Here is a 16277-nt window from a genome sequence, read left to right on the forward strand (position 1 = left end):
CACTGTACATAAATGGAGTTTGTATCCTTTTGTTTGAACAAATAGAGCTTTCTTTTGGTGGTATTTAATCACCACTTTTTTTTTACTTTTTTGCTAAATAAACAAAAAAAAGACTGAAAATGTTGAAAACAAAAAGGCATTTTTCTAAGTTTCTGTTATAAAATATTACAAATCCATATTTGTTCTTCATGAATTTAGGTCAACATGTATCCTACTACATTTCTTTGGTGAAAATAACCCAAATCCATGTATATTATTAGAGTCTATAAAACAATGGTCAATTTCTGAAAATTGATCAATCCTGATGTACTGATGGCCTATGTTATTTCTTGAGGCTCAAAAACGCCAGAACGGTACAAATATCCACCAAATGACCCATTTAAAAAAAATAAAGTAAACAGTCCAAAGTATTTAGGAAGAGGCATGGCGAGTTTTCTGAAGTTGTAATTTGTTGTCATAATATATATATATATATATATATATATATATATATATATATATATATATATATATTTTTTTTTTTACATATGGTCACCATTTCAGTACAGCATTGTCATATAACTGGTGTTATAGTGATCAGGGACACTGACTGGTGACAGTATGAAAAAAAATAACAAAACATTTTTTTGTTTTGTTTTTTTTTTCCTTTTTTTTTACACACTGTGACCAGAGCAATATAATGTTACCTTAGTAATATAGGTAGTTGATCAGTATTTTTTTTAATACATTATGATTTCTTATAGCAGTGCATTACATTGCAATAAGCAATAATTTTACTGAATGAAACTCATTCATTTGTTGTGTTTTGATTAGATTTGATTTTGATTGTGATTGACCAGAGCTAATCACATGGTACAGATGGGCTGTGATTGGCCCTGTCTGTACTATGTGATCACACTGACCAATCACAGCTAGCAACACAAATGTACACATTGGATGGCATGAAAAGAAGCCATCCCTTGTGTACAACTGTCATGTGACCTGCTGTAATTGGTCATGGCGTTCACATGATACCATCATTGATCTGGTACTCTGATCAGTCCACGGCTGTGTCTGGTGGACGCAGCCGGTGACAGATCGTGCTGCTGCACTGTGGATCAATGGGAGGCCCACCCAGCCATCATATTGTAATAGGTTTGGTGGGAACTGGTTAAAGTCCAACTTTGGGAAACTTTAAAATTATACATTGCCAATTTGCCATGGGGCTGCATCCCCCACTGCACACTACAAGAGTCAACTGCATGTTTTGTCTAGGAAAGAGGAAAAGCATGTTTACCTACCCAACTGTCTGCTCCCAAGGCAGGCAGTTCTCCTCATACTCCAGCTGTGGACTGTCCCTCAGTGTCATGACATTCAATGCAGGGCTATAGACCCTATCATGGTCTAGATGACTGCAGGGGCCAGTGTAGCAACATGAATGAAGGAATGGGTAAATACATCTTATTTCTGTGTCGCTTAATGAGCAATTAACTTATGCAGTGTGGGTGCAGCCCCAGTGCAAAGGAGAATTTTAAAGTTTCCCAGTTGAGCTTTAAAGTAAACTTCAGTAGTGCCCTGGGGTTTAGTCAGGGAGCTCCTCACAAATTTACTTGCCAGGAGCAGTTACCCTGGTCAGTTGTACTTGGTGGCCAGGTACTTGGAGGTACTAGATATAAGAAAGGCAACCCAAGGTCAGGTTATGGGTATATGGAGTGTCTCAGCAATGGGCAGGGGTTTTCTTGAATCCCTTTGCCTGCTAGGAGAACCTATATATTCGGGTAAGGCCGGAACAACAGGTTATGCAAGTTGGAGAACCTGTTGTGATCTGAGGTAGAAGGGAAGCTGCCACAACTAAGGGACCAAGTACCAGGGACCACAGTAAGTAACTGAATCAAATACCAGAGCAGCATTCTCACCGAACGGGCGGTGATCAAGTCAGGGACCTAACTAATGGAGGTGACGCTTGCAGAGCAGCCTTGTGAGTAAAGCAAGGGACCGAGCCGGTTAGCAGGAGTGAACCTTGAGAAGTATCTAGAGTGCAAAGCTAGGGACCCAGAAGGGAAGCCTGGGTGATGCTTGAAGGAGATACCATCACAAAGCTATGAGGAGCTCCAGGGATTCACAGTCAGTGAATCGGAGGGTCCAGTGAGAGACCAGGAGCTCAAGGGGCTGAAGAACTACAAGTAGAAGCTGTAGTGAAGCAAAGAAGACTGTAATGATTTGTGTTCGGAACTGTTTAAGACTGTTGTCATAGGAGACAGCAATCCTACACATGCAGATGTGGCATCTTGCTGGGGGCCTTGCCCTGTATGGCTGTCCTACTATTAGTCTCAGAGTCTGCCAATTGAAATTTTAACTGCTAAGGTTGTCCTGGCCCTAACCCTCCCCCCCCCCCCCTTAAAATACAAAAAGGACTGTTAAGAGAAATGAAACCTATTTTACATCCAAGAAGTGTCTGGCGTCCAATAACTCTATCCACCTTGCACCCACTATGCCTCACAACCCACCACATACAGAAGGATGTCACACAGAAGGATATTTGGCCCTGAAGGTTCTCATTCGACTGGAGGAGGCTAGAGACTTTGCTACAGTTTTTTTTAAGGCAACTTTAAGTTATTAATGCTCCACAAAATCCCTAAAAATAGAAAACTGCTGCTAAGGATCTCAAACTGGGTTTATATTAAAAATATGCAGTGTGTGAGCAATGAGCATTCAGAGAAATATATGGGGATATGGGGGATGATATATTTGATGTATTGGATATCATACATTTACCTTGTAGCTTCTATTGTAAGACCACTTGAAATGTAGAAAGGAACATCATTATTGTATTCATCAAAGACACCCCATCTTAAATGAGCCCATTCATGGACAAACACTCTTCCTGCAAACACAAGAGAATAGTGTTAAGGTAACGTCATTATTTAAAATTTACAGAAAAACATGGGAACTACTATTTTAGGGTGCCCACACTGATAAAAATGATTCTGTTGGCTTCATTAAGGGGGGCAAATTCTAAAGTGGTTAAAGTGCAAATTATTTTCCTAAAATGCTTAAAAAAATGTTAATACATTCTGTATTCTATGTTCTTTTCAGATATACTGTATATACATGAGTGTGTGTTTCGGTTTGATTTGTTAGATGAGAAAGAGGCATTTTTTTATGTTTACATTTACATTTGATACTGCTTTAATAATATTACATTGGTAACACTTTATAAAAAATAAATGTTAATTTGTTTTGAAAGCCTGTTTCATGAGACTATTCCTTTTTTTTTTTAAAACATTTAATTTGTTATATTTATCTAAAAACATTTAACCATATATCATATACATTTGGAAAATAAGTTTTACAAACTTAAAAAATTGAGTAAGTTATGAGTTAATATCACTTAAACTAAGTAACTAATATACTAAAACACAGTGGTGTAGTGGTTTGCACTTTTGCATAACAGCAAAAGGGTCACTGGTTTGAATCCTGACCACGACACTACTTGTTCTATCCTGAGCCTGTGGAGGTTTCCTCCCACACTCTGAAAACATGCTGGTAGGGTAATTGACTCCTGTGTAAATTGGCCTCTAGTATGTGTATGTATGCATGTGAGTTAGGTTAGACTGAAAGCTCCTTGAGGACAGGGACTGATGTGAATGTACAATGTTTATGTAAAGTGCTCCGTAAATTGATAGCGCTATATAAGTACTTGAAATAAATAAGTTAATATATGTGTTCCTAGCTTAAACTTTTCTATAAACTAGAAAAATTGAGTTGGTTTTACTTGAACCTATGGTCTATAAACTGGAAACATTTAGTTACAGTAGCTTTACTTAAAACTAAAGTTCCAGACAAGTTAAGGTATATATTCCTAACTTAAAACACTATGGTCTATAAACTGAAAAAAAAATAGTTGGCTTTACTTAAAACAACAAAGTTGAAAACATTAAAAGTCTAATAAGTCAGACAAAAAAAGATTAGTTGACAGTATTTAAAAAGCTGATGCAAATAGTTGCCTCATTTCTTTTGAGTAGACCCAGCACAATATTTTTTACAGTGCGTGACCATGTCTATCTTTGTGTACCAGGTGGTAAACCTTACCCTTTACTCCAAGCTATTTCTTTAAGCCCACTCTTGCCCCAGTGAGCTTCAGAGCAGGAGTCAGCTGGAGGCAGAAGGTAAGATATGGGACTGGTCTGATACCACTCCCAGCTATCTGAGGTGGCATTTCCACTCACTTAAAGTTAGAAATGCCCCCAAATGTATGAGGAATATTAAATTAAATGCAAATAAAAAAAGTCATCCTTTCAGGTTAAAAGAAACCTGTAGTGATGATATATTGGTTTGCATTTCCTGACCTTTCTGCTAAAACGACTGTTTCCTTGGCCATCATTCTGATAGAGTGACTTCCATATCTTCACTTGGTCGCTGACCTGCACATAAATTTCTGACCTCACTGGCTGCATGCTTGTTCCAGGTCTGTTACTCTAAATGCATAGAAGCCATAAGCAGCCAGAAAACTGCTATTTACAAAAGAAGGTCAGCCACTAGAGCCTTTATTTTTCCCTCAGTACTGGTTTCTAGGGATGGGTGAACGGTTCAGCCCAAGCATAAGTTCAGGCCAAACTTTGGTTGTTCGGACGTTTGGCGAACAACGAACATTATGCGGTGTTCGTGGTAAATTCGAAATCTGTGGAACCCCGTTAAAGGGACATTAACATGCAAAAACAAAAGTGATAATTTTAAAGGCTTATATGCAAGTTGTTGTCATAAAAACTGTTTGGGGACCCAGGTTCTTCCCCAGGAGAAATGTATCAATGCAAAAAAAAGTTTTAAAAACTGACGTGTTTTTGGGAGCAGTGATTTTAATAATGCTTAACAACCATTGAAACAATAAAATATTCCATTAAATATCATGCCTGGGGTTTGCCTATAGTATGCCTCTAGGTCTGGTATGTATTTTAAGGGGAACTCTGCGCCAATAAAAATGGCACAGGGGTCCCCCCAAAATCCATACCAGACCCTTATCCGAGCACGCAACCTGGCAGACCGCAGAAAAAAAAAGAGGGGGGAAGAGAGAGCGCCCTTCCTCCTGAACCGTACCAGTCCACATGCCCTCAACATGGGGAGGATGCTTTGGGGTCTCCCAGATCCCAGCCTCCCCCTCTATGTGAATTGGTAATGGGTACATTGTACCCCTACCCCTACCATTTTAAAAAAAAAGTGTCAAAAAAGACAGGAGACGTTTTGGGACAAGTCCTTTATTAAAAAAAAAAAAAAAAAAAATGGCCCGCAATGTAGTACCATCTTATGCTGCCCTACGAGCTGAAAAAAGAAAAAAAAAAAGCCGCAACAGCTCCGCCTCCATAGGAGGCTCCTGCCGAGTGATGCTTCTTCTCAATGACCGCTGTTATATAGCTGAGGACGGGGCTACTCGGTGACGTAAACAGGTGACCCCGCCTTCCTCTGAAGGCAAGAGTATTAACAAAGCCCCCCCTTTCCCTGTAACAGCCTGGCCTTACACGCATATGAACCTTAATGGCATCCAAGTCTTAGTCCGTAGGGTTCAATATTGAGTTGTCTCACCCTTTGCAGCTATAACAGCTTCAACTCTTCTGGGAAGGCTATCCACAAGGTTTAGGAGTGTGTCTATGGGAATGTTTGACCATTCTTCCAAAAGCGCATTTGTGAGGTCAGGCACTGATGTTGGACAAGAAGGCCTGGCTCACAATCTCTGCCTTAATTCATTTGGGTTGAGGTGCAGGCCAGTTAAGTTTCTCCATCCCAAACTCTCTCGTCCATGTCTTTATGGACCTTGCTTTGTGCACTGGTGCGCAGTCATGTTGGAACAGGAAGGGGCCACCCCCAAACTGTTCCCACAAAGTTGGGAGCATGAGATTGTCTAAAACACCTTAAGATTTCCCTTCACTGGATCTTAGGGGCCAAGCCCAAGCCCTGAAAAACAACCCCACACCATAACCCCCCTCCCGCCCCCAAATGATTTGGATGGGTAGCCCAATACTTTTGGCTATATAGTGTGGATGAGCGAGTTTGGGGTGGAGGAACTTGACCGGCCTGCACAGAGTCCTGACCTCAACCCGATGGAACACCTTTGGGGTGAATTAGAGTGGAGACTGCGAACCAGGCCTTTCCGTCCAACATCAGTGCCTGACTTCACAAATGCGCTTCTGGAAGAATGGTCAAATATTACCATAGACACACTCCTACACCTTGTGGACAGCCTTCCCAGAAGAGTTGAAGCTGTTATAGCTGCAAAGTGTGGGCCAAATCAATATTGAACTCTACGGATTAAGTTTATGTGCATGTAAAGGTAGGACATCCCAATACATTTTGCAATATAGCGTATATGTTGTTTCTATATTTTACTCATAGTTCCACTGGGATCTATTTATAAAAAAATCCCTGTGCATTTTTTTTTGCATAGTCTTGAGCAATTATACAGGCATACCCCACTTTTAAGTACACAATGGGTTTATTTACTAAAGCTAGAAAGTGCAAAATCAGGCTCACCTCTGCATAGAAACCAGTGAGCTTCCAGGTTTTATTACCAAAGATTAATTGAACAATCTGGGGTTAGACGCTCATTGGTTTCTATGCAGAAGATAACCTGATTTTGCACTTTCTAGCTTTAGTAAATAAACCCCATTGTGTACTTAAAAGGGGGGTATGCCTGTATAATGTTAGTAATATGTTTGAAATGTCAGTTTCTATTTGTTGCCTTTCGCAGGGTGAAAGCAACATTTCTTTATATTTTTTTCCTAAGAGAAAATAGGCTTAGGGACATTCAACCAGAAGCAGTATAGAACATAATTTCCTTGAATGTACTATTCTATAGTTAGCTCTTCTGCCTGGCAGCACTAGGGTTTTTAGCTCAAATCCCAAGCATTGCACTACCAACCTGGAAATTGCATGTTCTCCCTGAGCCTGCGTGAATTTCCCCCCCACACTTCAGACATGCTGGTAGGTTGACTGGCCTTAGTATGTGTATGTAGGAATTTTGAGTTATGTTTCGTACACACGAAAGGAATTCCGGCCAGAAAAAGACAGATGAGAGCTTTTCTTTGGAAAATGTGACTGTGTGTATGCTCCATCAGAATTTAGCTGTCCGAATTTCCGACAGCCAAAAATTGAGAGCATGTTCTCAATTTTCCCAATGGAAAAAAATCGGAAATTCCGATCGTGTGTATGCAATTCCGACATGCTAAAAATCACACATGCTCAGATTCAACTACAAGACAAAAGCTATTGGCTACTGGATATTGAACTTCCTTTTTCTAGTCCCGTCGTACGTATTGTACGTCACCGCATTATAAACAATCAGAATTTAGTGTGACCATGTGTAGGCAAGACAGCTTGAGCGGAATTCCGTCGGGAAAACCATCAGAGCTTTTTCCGATGAGAATTCCGATCGTGTGTACGCGGCATTAGGGACCGTAGGTTGTAAGCTCTTTGAGGGCAGGGACCAATGTGAATGTCCAACATATATGTAAAGTGCTGTGTACATTGTTGGCACTATATAAATACTTAAAATAATAGTATAGTATAATAGTAATAAATAGATTTTTTCTCAAAGTGTAATGTTATTTGTTGTATTTTTGGATACTGCCAAATAAAAATCATTTTTGTAAACAAAAAATACCTATCTCCTATGATCATTACTTCCAACTAGTGGACATAATGCAGTATTTTTCCAATTGACTATATTCCTATGTAGCACCCCCCTAGCTAGGTTGCTAACGGTTTGAAGCTAATTTCATTTTTGGGTGTTCTGGGTTCTACTGGTTGCAGGCTTGATTGCTTTACCCTGATTTCTGGTAGGTTCCAGAATTTAGTGGGTAGAAGAGGCAGACTAATACTTGAATATTCATACAGCCTCAGCTAATTCCTGTCAGGAAGAGCAGCCTGTAGGGAGCTGAGGTGTGTATAAATAGGCCTGGGCCTGGAACAGCAGGGTCCTTGTCCTGTGGGAGAAGACCCAGACAGAGGGCTGTGGCCCTCTGGGGCACATAGCTGACATTTAGAAGAGACCATCTGGGGCCCAGCTCCAGATAGAGCTAGGGACCCACGTACAGAGTTCCTGAAAGCAGTTGAAGGAAGTCCACAGAAGATCTGACCTGGAGGCAGTGCTGGGACAAGGCCATCTGGTGCCCAAGGCAAAGATGGTAAATTGAGCCCCCCCCCCGGGTATAAAGAAAGACTCCTTTCAAAACCAGAAAACACTTAAAACCTTAAAACAATACAACACTACAATACAGCAATACAATATATGTAGCTGCAGCCCCATCGCAGTATGTGTACTGCGGCGGGTCAGCAAGTGGTTAAAGTGTAAGTTCACCTTACAGATTTTCTGTGACCTACACTGGAACACCTCCTAACCCCCCACCCCTGTATCGCCACTGTACGGGTTCGGGATTTGAAATCCCCATGGACTTCTCTCCTCTTCACCTGCGGTGACAGGAATGGCTACACAGGTTCCCATGTGATGGAGCCGACCAATTAGAATGCTCCTAAATGTACCTGCTGATGAGGTGCCTTTTGGAGATTAAGCCGTGGGGATGTGATTGTAACGCTCCAGGCCAGCAAGCGGTACCGGGGGGGGGGGGGGGGGGGAGTGAGGAGGGCGTCCTGTGTAAGTTCACTTTACAGATTTTTTTGTAAAGGTGAACTTACCCTTTACTTACCAATGATATTTGTAGTATACAGCATGAGGGGGTTCATGTATTGCCATTGGCCACTAATGCATTAATGATCAGTGTCAGTTAATTAACCCCTTTGTGCTGCATTAGTGGGAGTGGTGTCAGATTTTTTTTGGATTGCTAACTGGCTCTATATAACTTAAATTGATGATATTTTGCCAGATCAGGGCAATTATAGGGACTCCTAAAATGTTCTCAGAGCTAAAAGGGAAATATCATATTAACACACTAGAATTTATGAGAAAAAAAAGTACCAGTGGGCTAAGGACCTTTTTTTCTTCAGCTGCAAGCCTTGAAATTAAGATATACCATTGTGCTCATAAGTTTACATACCCTGGCAGAATTTATGATTTCTTGCCCATTTTTCAGAGAATATGAATGATAACACAAAAACTTTTCTTTCACTCTTGGTTAGTGTTTGGCTGAAGCCATTTATTATCAGTCAGCTGTGTATACTCTTTTTAAATCATAATGACAACACAAACTACCCAAATGACCCTGATCAAAAGTTTACATACCCTGGTGATTTTGGCCTGATAACATGCACACAAGTTGACACAAAAGGGTTTGAATGGCTATTAAAGGTAACCACCCTCACCTGTGATCTGTTTTCTTATAATTCATGTGTATGTATATAAAAGGGAGTTTCTGGAGTCCTGACAGACCTTTGAAGCTTTCATTCAGTGCTGCACTGACGTTTCCAGATTTGGAGTCATGGGGAAAGCAAAAAAATTGTCAAAGGACATCTTTAGCGTCTGTCGGCAATGACCTACCATGATGCTAATGAGCGTGGTGGTAATTCATTGAGTCTTCCTGCCAGCAAGTATCGGCTTCCCCATACGGGATGCTTGGACAAGCAGATACACTGACAGAGTACAGGAGACCTGCATGGCATCAACGATTTTACAGGCTCCTACTACAAGAAATAATACATGCACATTTTTTTACCTACAAAAAGATGTGCATTTATTATTTTTTGTAGAAAGGTGAACTTATCCTTTAATGAACAATTACATCCCTTTTCTATAGAAAAAGTAATGTGCCTTGTTATGCTGCACCCTTTCTAAAAGGCAGCTAGTTAGGTTAGCAAAATTTAGTTTTTGTGGGTCTCCTGAAATCAGTATCTTGTGATTACTTCAGGCTGCTCTGGGTACTGCAAGCTACAGGTTTGGTTAATTCCCCCTATCTCCTAGAGATTTCCAGGATATAATAGGTGGGAGAGTCAAATAAGCAGTCTGAATATTTATGTAGATCCAGCCAATCCCGGAGGAGGATGCCCAGATGGTGGATGAGGGAGTGAATAAATAGTTTGGAGCCTGAGAGAGCAGGGTTCTTCCCCAGGAGGAGAGGTTCCCCACCAGAAGTGTTGCTGCCATTCTAGGCAGTTCAACTGAAGAGTCTGCTTGTCTCATCAATATCCCAATGGTGCATAGCTGGGGGGCATATCCTGCTACAAACTCTTTTGAAGCTAAGAGTTTCACTGGGGATCAGGTCTGGAAGATTCACTAAGGAGACTGCCTCCCTGAGCCCTGGAGGGAGGCATAAAGTCCAAGGGACACTGTGAGTACATACCCCAGTAAAGGATCCTAGTGACAATGGCTGCTGTTAACCCCTGGTGTGCTAATACTAAAGGCTTGCCTGGCCTGGAGCATTATTTATGGTCTTCCCGTGCTGTCCAGTTTTGTCCTACTGCTGAAGGGGATTTATTAGGAAGTAGCTGCAATGAAAAGAGTGTCCTCTCAATGTTTAGTGTTCTGGAGTATCCCACAGCTTCCCTGAGCCCCATCAAAGTGAATGTGCAATAAACTTTAAAAGGACAACCCCTAGACTGGTTGCTTGCATGGTTTGTAGTGTGCCAGAAAGGGAACAATCTATTGCACTTTCAAGTGCAGTCGCTGTAGATCTGAGGGGGACAAAATAAAAAACACCATTTTAGCTTACACATGATTGGATGATAAAATCAGTAGAGCCTCCCCTCATTTGAGATCTTCCCCTCGGATCTACAGCGACTGCAATTCCAAGTGTACTTCTAGTGCAAAGTGGATTTGCCTTTCGTAAATAACTGCCACTGTCTCTATACTAATGACACTGGCTATGAAGGGGTTAACATTTAGGGTGATCAAGGAGTTAAATGTGTGTAAAGTGTGCTGCTTTTACTTATAGATCGCATTGTATTTTTGTGCACTAAAAATTATTTGCGTGTATTTTTTCAGGAAAATTTGCACTTGCCAAATGGCTGCACAGATATCATGTGACAAAAAATGTCAATAGCTACCATTTTATTCTCCAGGGCCTCTGCTTTCAGAAAATATATAATGTTTGGGGGTTCTATGTAATTTTCTAGCAAAAAATGCTGATTTTAACATGTGTGCAAAACATTAAAAAATTGCCATAGGCAGCAAGTGGTTAAACCCAGTAATGCCTAACAAGTAATCTGACTGTGATATAAAGGCTCCATACTAAATGTAGCTACAGACTAAAGTTTGGAAGCATTGCACATTGGACCTTAGATTACAGCCTTAAAGTATATATTTAACCCTTGCGAAAGGCAAAGACATATAATTATAAATATCTTTTTTTTTCTTTTTTTATGAGTGATCACATTACTGATCTTCCCAGTAAATGGCAAGAAAACTAACCAGACTAGAATGGATGGGCTCTCATGCTTAGCATGGTCAGCATGAAATAGCATGATCATCACCAGGTATTTCACACAAAGGAAGCAATACAAAGAAAACATGATACTTTTTAACACAAGTACATGGTACAACAGCCACATATCAGAAATATGAAATGTTGCGGTAACATATTCTTCAACCACTTGACCTGCAGAAGATTTACCCCTCTCCAGCACCAGGCCATTTTTTGCTATACGGCACTGCGTTACTTGACAATTGCGCAGTCATGCAATGCTCTACCCAAATAAAATGTGTAATTTTTCCGCACAAATAGAGCTTCCTTTTGGCGGTATTTGATCACCACTGTTTTTTTTTTGCACTATAAACAAAAAAAGCCATCAATTTTGAAATAAAAAATATATTTTTTACTTTCTGCTAGAAAACATATCCAATAAAATAAATTAAAATCGAATTTCTTCGTAAATGTAGGCCAATATGTTTTCTGCTACATACAGGGGAGGGCTGGCAGCCTTAGGCCTGAGGGGCAAGTCCAGTCAAGTGGCCCATTGAACCACTGAATCAGCTCACCATCCATCTACACCACATTCCCCATACAGAGTGAGGGAGACTGCTCCACATTGCCCCAAAGAGAGAGAGACCGCTTCACACTGCCTCCACAGAGAGAGACCCCGCTTCACACTGCCTCCACAGAGAGAGACCCCGCTTCACACTGCCTCCACAGAGAGAGACCCCGCTTCACACTGCCTCCACAGAGAGAGACCCCGCTTCACACTGCCTCCACAGAGAGAGACCCCGCTTCACACTGCCTCCGCAGAGAGAGACCCCGCTTCACACTGCCTCCGCAGAGAGAGACCCCGCTTCACACTGCCTCCGCAGAGAGAGACCCCGCTTCACACTGCCTCCGCAGAGAGAGACCCCGCTTCACACTGCCTCCACAGAGAGAGACCCCGCTTCACACTGCCTGCACAGAGAGAGACCCCGCTTCACACTGCCTGCACAGAGAGAGACCCCGCTTCACACTGCCTCCACAGAGAGAGACCCCGCTTCACACTGCCTCCACAGAGAGAGACCCCGCTTCACACTGCCTCCACAGAGAGAGACCCCGCTTCACACTGCCTCCACAGAGAGAGACCCCGCTTCACACTGCCTCCACAGAGAGAGACCCCGCTTCACACTGCCTCCACAGAGAGAGACCCCGCTTCACACTGCCTGCACACAGAGAGACCCCGCTTCACACTGCCTGCACAGAGAGAGACCCCGCTTCACACTGCCTGCACAGAGAGAGACCCTGCTTCACACTGCCTCCACAGAGAGAGACCCCGCTTCACACTGCCTCCACAGAGAGAGACCCCGCTTCACACTGCCTCCACAGAGAGAGACCCCGCTTCACACTGCCTCCACAGAGAGAGACCCCGCTTCACACTGCCTCCACAGAGAGAGACCCCGCTTCACACTGCCTCCACAGAGAGAGACCCCGCTTCACACTGCCTCCACAGAGAGAGACCCCGCTTCACACTGCCTGCACAGAGAGAGACCCCGCTTCACACTGCCTGCACAGAGAGAGACCCCGCTTCACACTGCCTGCACAGAGAGAGACCCCGCTTCACACTGCCTGCACAGAGAGAGACCCCGCTTCACACTGCCTGCACAGAGAGAGACCCCGCTTCACACTGCCTGCACAGACCTCGCTTCACACTGCCTGCACAGAGAGAGCAGTCACTTTCTGTGCAGGCACTGTGAAGCAATCAGTCTCCGTACAGGCATTGTGAAGTGGAGCAGTCTCTCAGAAAGAGACTGCATGATTGCCCCCAGAGAGACTGAGAAAAAGAGCTTGCCCCTTCCCCACACCCAGTACACAGACCAATGAGACTGCAGGAAGATGACGACTAAAGACTGTGCTGTCACTGCCACCATACTAAGCACTACCTGTGGAGTCCGGAGCTTCTCTGGTGAGTGAGCACCACACCACTGGGCAAGCCAAGCAAGCAGAGTAGCTGAGAGTCACAGTGAGCGCAGCAGGCTAAACACGCAAGTCCTGCTGTCTCCCCGGCATGAACACCAGATTCACCAGGGTGCAGGTTCCTCCTGTCTCAATTGCGGATAGTAAGAAATGCACATGCAGGCGCATGCCGGAGCACCGGCCAGATCAAGGGCATTGTGGGCCTGGTGCTGCAGTGGAGCAGGTTTAGGATTGGCAGGGATATGAGGTAAGTCATGTCATATCCCAGCTCTTGCCCAGACTTGGTTACAGCCCCACAGGGCTGTAATGTTAGGGAAGCCCAGAACTTGAATTACCAAGCTTCCGTAAGAGCCGTGTGTCGGTGTGTGCTCTGAGGTGAAAGTTTCCAAGCCATCAGAATACAGTGATCACTGCTGGCAGCTATAGCAGCCAGCACTGATCGCTAAAAAACATAAAGACACGTCGGTTGTACTGTCAGTTGATGGAGTCAAATTCTGTACAACCAGTCTGCACAGAGATAGATTGAAATGTCTGCTGAACTTCAATCTGTCTATTGTGGCCTAAGTCCACCAGTCTCTGGGTTTAATAATATCCTCAAATCTTCTGAAAGGGGGGCTCCACTGTAGAAATTCACTTTGAGTGAATACAAGCATTTAGGCTCACACTGGTGTGCTGCGGTTTGGCTGCAGTGCGGGTGTACTGGCGGGTGTCACACCCCCTCAGACTTCTTTTAGGTTACTCATTGTTGCTGCATGTTCTGAAAGTGCACCAAACATGCAGCATGCAGGATGTTTTGTGCACTTTCAGAACATGCAGTAAAAATGTGCATCCTCTATGTCCCAGGGGCAACATGCAGGATGACTGCAAGTACACCAGCACTGCAGCATGTCAGTGAGAGCTCACATCATACCACCTAGCCCTAGGAGGGCAAGGTACTGGCACAGGCTGCTAGAAAAAAACTCTATGGCTGCAGAGAGGAGGAGAGAGGAGGAGCTCACTTACTTGGATGGTCCCAGCCTCCCAGGAGCCTCACTGGATTCCAGCCAACTGCTCAGATTGAGCAGAGAGCAGGTCCAGCCTCTGCCAGCCAATGGTGTGGAGTAGGGAGGGGCTGGGCAGGGCTGTGCTGTGTAACACAGACTGTCAGCCCTGACATGAAGACATCGCTGGCTCACAGTACTGGACTCGGCCAGCTCAAGAGCTGTGCATGTTGTGGTATTGAGCTGACGACACAGCAGCCTTTGCCACCACATATCAGAGCAGCCCAGGGGGCAATTGCATCCTTGCCCCCTGGCCCAGCCCTCCCCTGGCTACATATTTTTGGTAAACAAAATCCCAATAAGTGTATATTGATTGGTTTGCACAAAAGTTATAACGTCTACAAATTATGGTACAAACAATGGATTTTAAATTTTTTGGGACTGTGATATTGCGGCAAACAATCTGACACTAACTGACACTTTGTGGGAACAAGTGACACTAATACAGTGATCAGGGCTAAAGATATACACACTCACAGTACTAATGACACTGCTGGGAAGGGGTTAAACATCTAGGGCGATCAGAGGATTAAATGCATGCCTAACTAGTGTTTTTGTGTGTACTGTCCCTTGTGCTAGCAAACCCAGCACATTCCCACTGCCACCGGCACCTGCTGATCAGCTTGTTCTGTCAATAATCACAGCACAAGTGGGTGACATGTGCATGCCCCCTCCCCGGAAGAGCAGAATCATGTATACATACGTGATTCCACACAGCTGCCTCACGCTGTAGCAGTAAAGCTAAAGTGAGTGGTTGGCAACTAGTTAAAGTAGAACTAAAGGCCAAACTTTTTTTATTTGGCAAGAGTAAGGGAGAGTTTTAACCACTATCTGATTATTTTTTATTTTGTCTATGTGTGTCCCATTGGGGAGAATTTCCTTAAAGCGATTGTATAGCCAAATTTTTAACATTGACTTACAGGTAAGCCTAAAATAAGGCTTACCTGTAGCTAAAAAGAATATCTCCTAAACCTGCACGGTTTAGGAGATATTCCCCAGGAGCCACTGACTTCAGCGGCACATGCGCACCGGGGATTCTCGGCTGAAAGTACGGCAGATGCCAGACCCTGCCGGGAAGAAAACTCCCGTGTGCATGCGTGGGAGTGACAACATCGCTGCTGCGGCCACTCACAGCGCCGGAGCCGCGATACCCGGAAGACACGCCGAGGGAACATGTCAGCTCCCTTGGCGTGGACCGAGTGAGATGCCGGCACCTCATTCTAAGGTAAGTATTTCATAATAAGCTAGTATGCGGTGCATATTAGCTCATTATGCCCTTTCCCTTACAGGTGTAAAAAAAAAAAAAAAAAGTCAGCGGGTTTATTCCAGCTTTAACTTCATGTCCCTTAACCAAAACAGGAAGTGGGAGGAAATCTCACAAGTGAGGGAATCCCTGGTAGTCACTAGAACTAGTGTCCCTATTGCAAGATTTCCACTTTACTCCTGTTCTGGCAACAACCCAACATTTGAGATTTTCTTTCATTTTCCCTCTCACTAATAATGTTAAACATGCCAAATAGAGAGGGTGAATCTACCTAATGGGGACATAGACAACAATAAAAACTGACAGATTTTCTAATTCCTCTTCGATCTATCCAAAAGAAATAAATTAATAAATAAGGTTTTTTACACTTGAAAGCCTAAATGTAGTTAAAATCAAGAAGAGAAAGGATAAGGGAACAGAAGAGCACAAGAGACATAGCTTACAAATAGTAGGGTGAGTTGCTTGTGCTAATACCTCTTCTTTCAACTGAAATCCTCCTCCATCCTTGCCACCCCCACCCCACCCACGTAGTCTTCTGGTGTGAGGATTAATACAACCAAGGGGCTTTCACAGGCTCTTATCAAGAGAGCCCAACTATGTTTACCCTTCTACAGTTTCTTTGAATATAAAGGTATCTCTGAAAAGAGGATAGGTGACAGCCCCTTAAGCCAAGTACACACAGGCCGA

General features: G+C 43.3%; 1 protein-coding gene across 1 annotated transcript in view; it reads right to left on the reverse strand.

Moving 5' to 3' along the window:
* Positions 1-16277, reverse strand: part of LOC143928225 (calcium-activated chloride channel regulator 1-like) — a 71736-nt gene that overhangs the window by 43486 nt on the left and 11973 nt on the right. Inside the window, exon 4 of the mRNA XM_077452976.1 lies at positions 2755-2863. Within this exon, the coding sequence (XP_077309102.1) occupies positions 2755-2863 (109 nt within the window). The remainder of the gene's footprint in view (positions 1-2754; positions 2864-16277) is intronic.

Source organism: Lithobates pipiens, unplaced genomic scaffold (genome assembly GCF_037356315.1).
Source record: "Lithobates pipiens isolate NorthernLeopardFrog02 unplaced genomic scaffold, aLitPip1_a1.2 Scaffold_23, whole genome shotgun sequence".
In the NCBI taxonomy this organism is placed as follows: domain Eukaryota; kingdom Metazoa; phylum Chordata; class Amphibia; order Anura; family Ranidae; genus Lithobates; species Lithobates pipiens.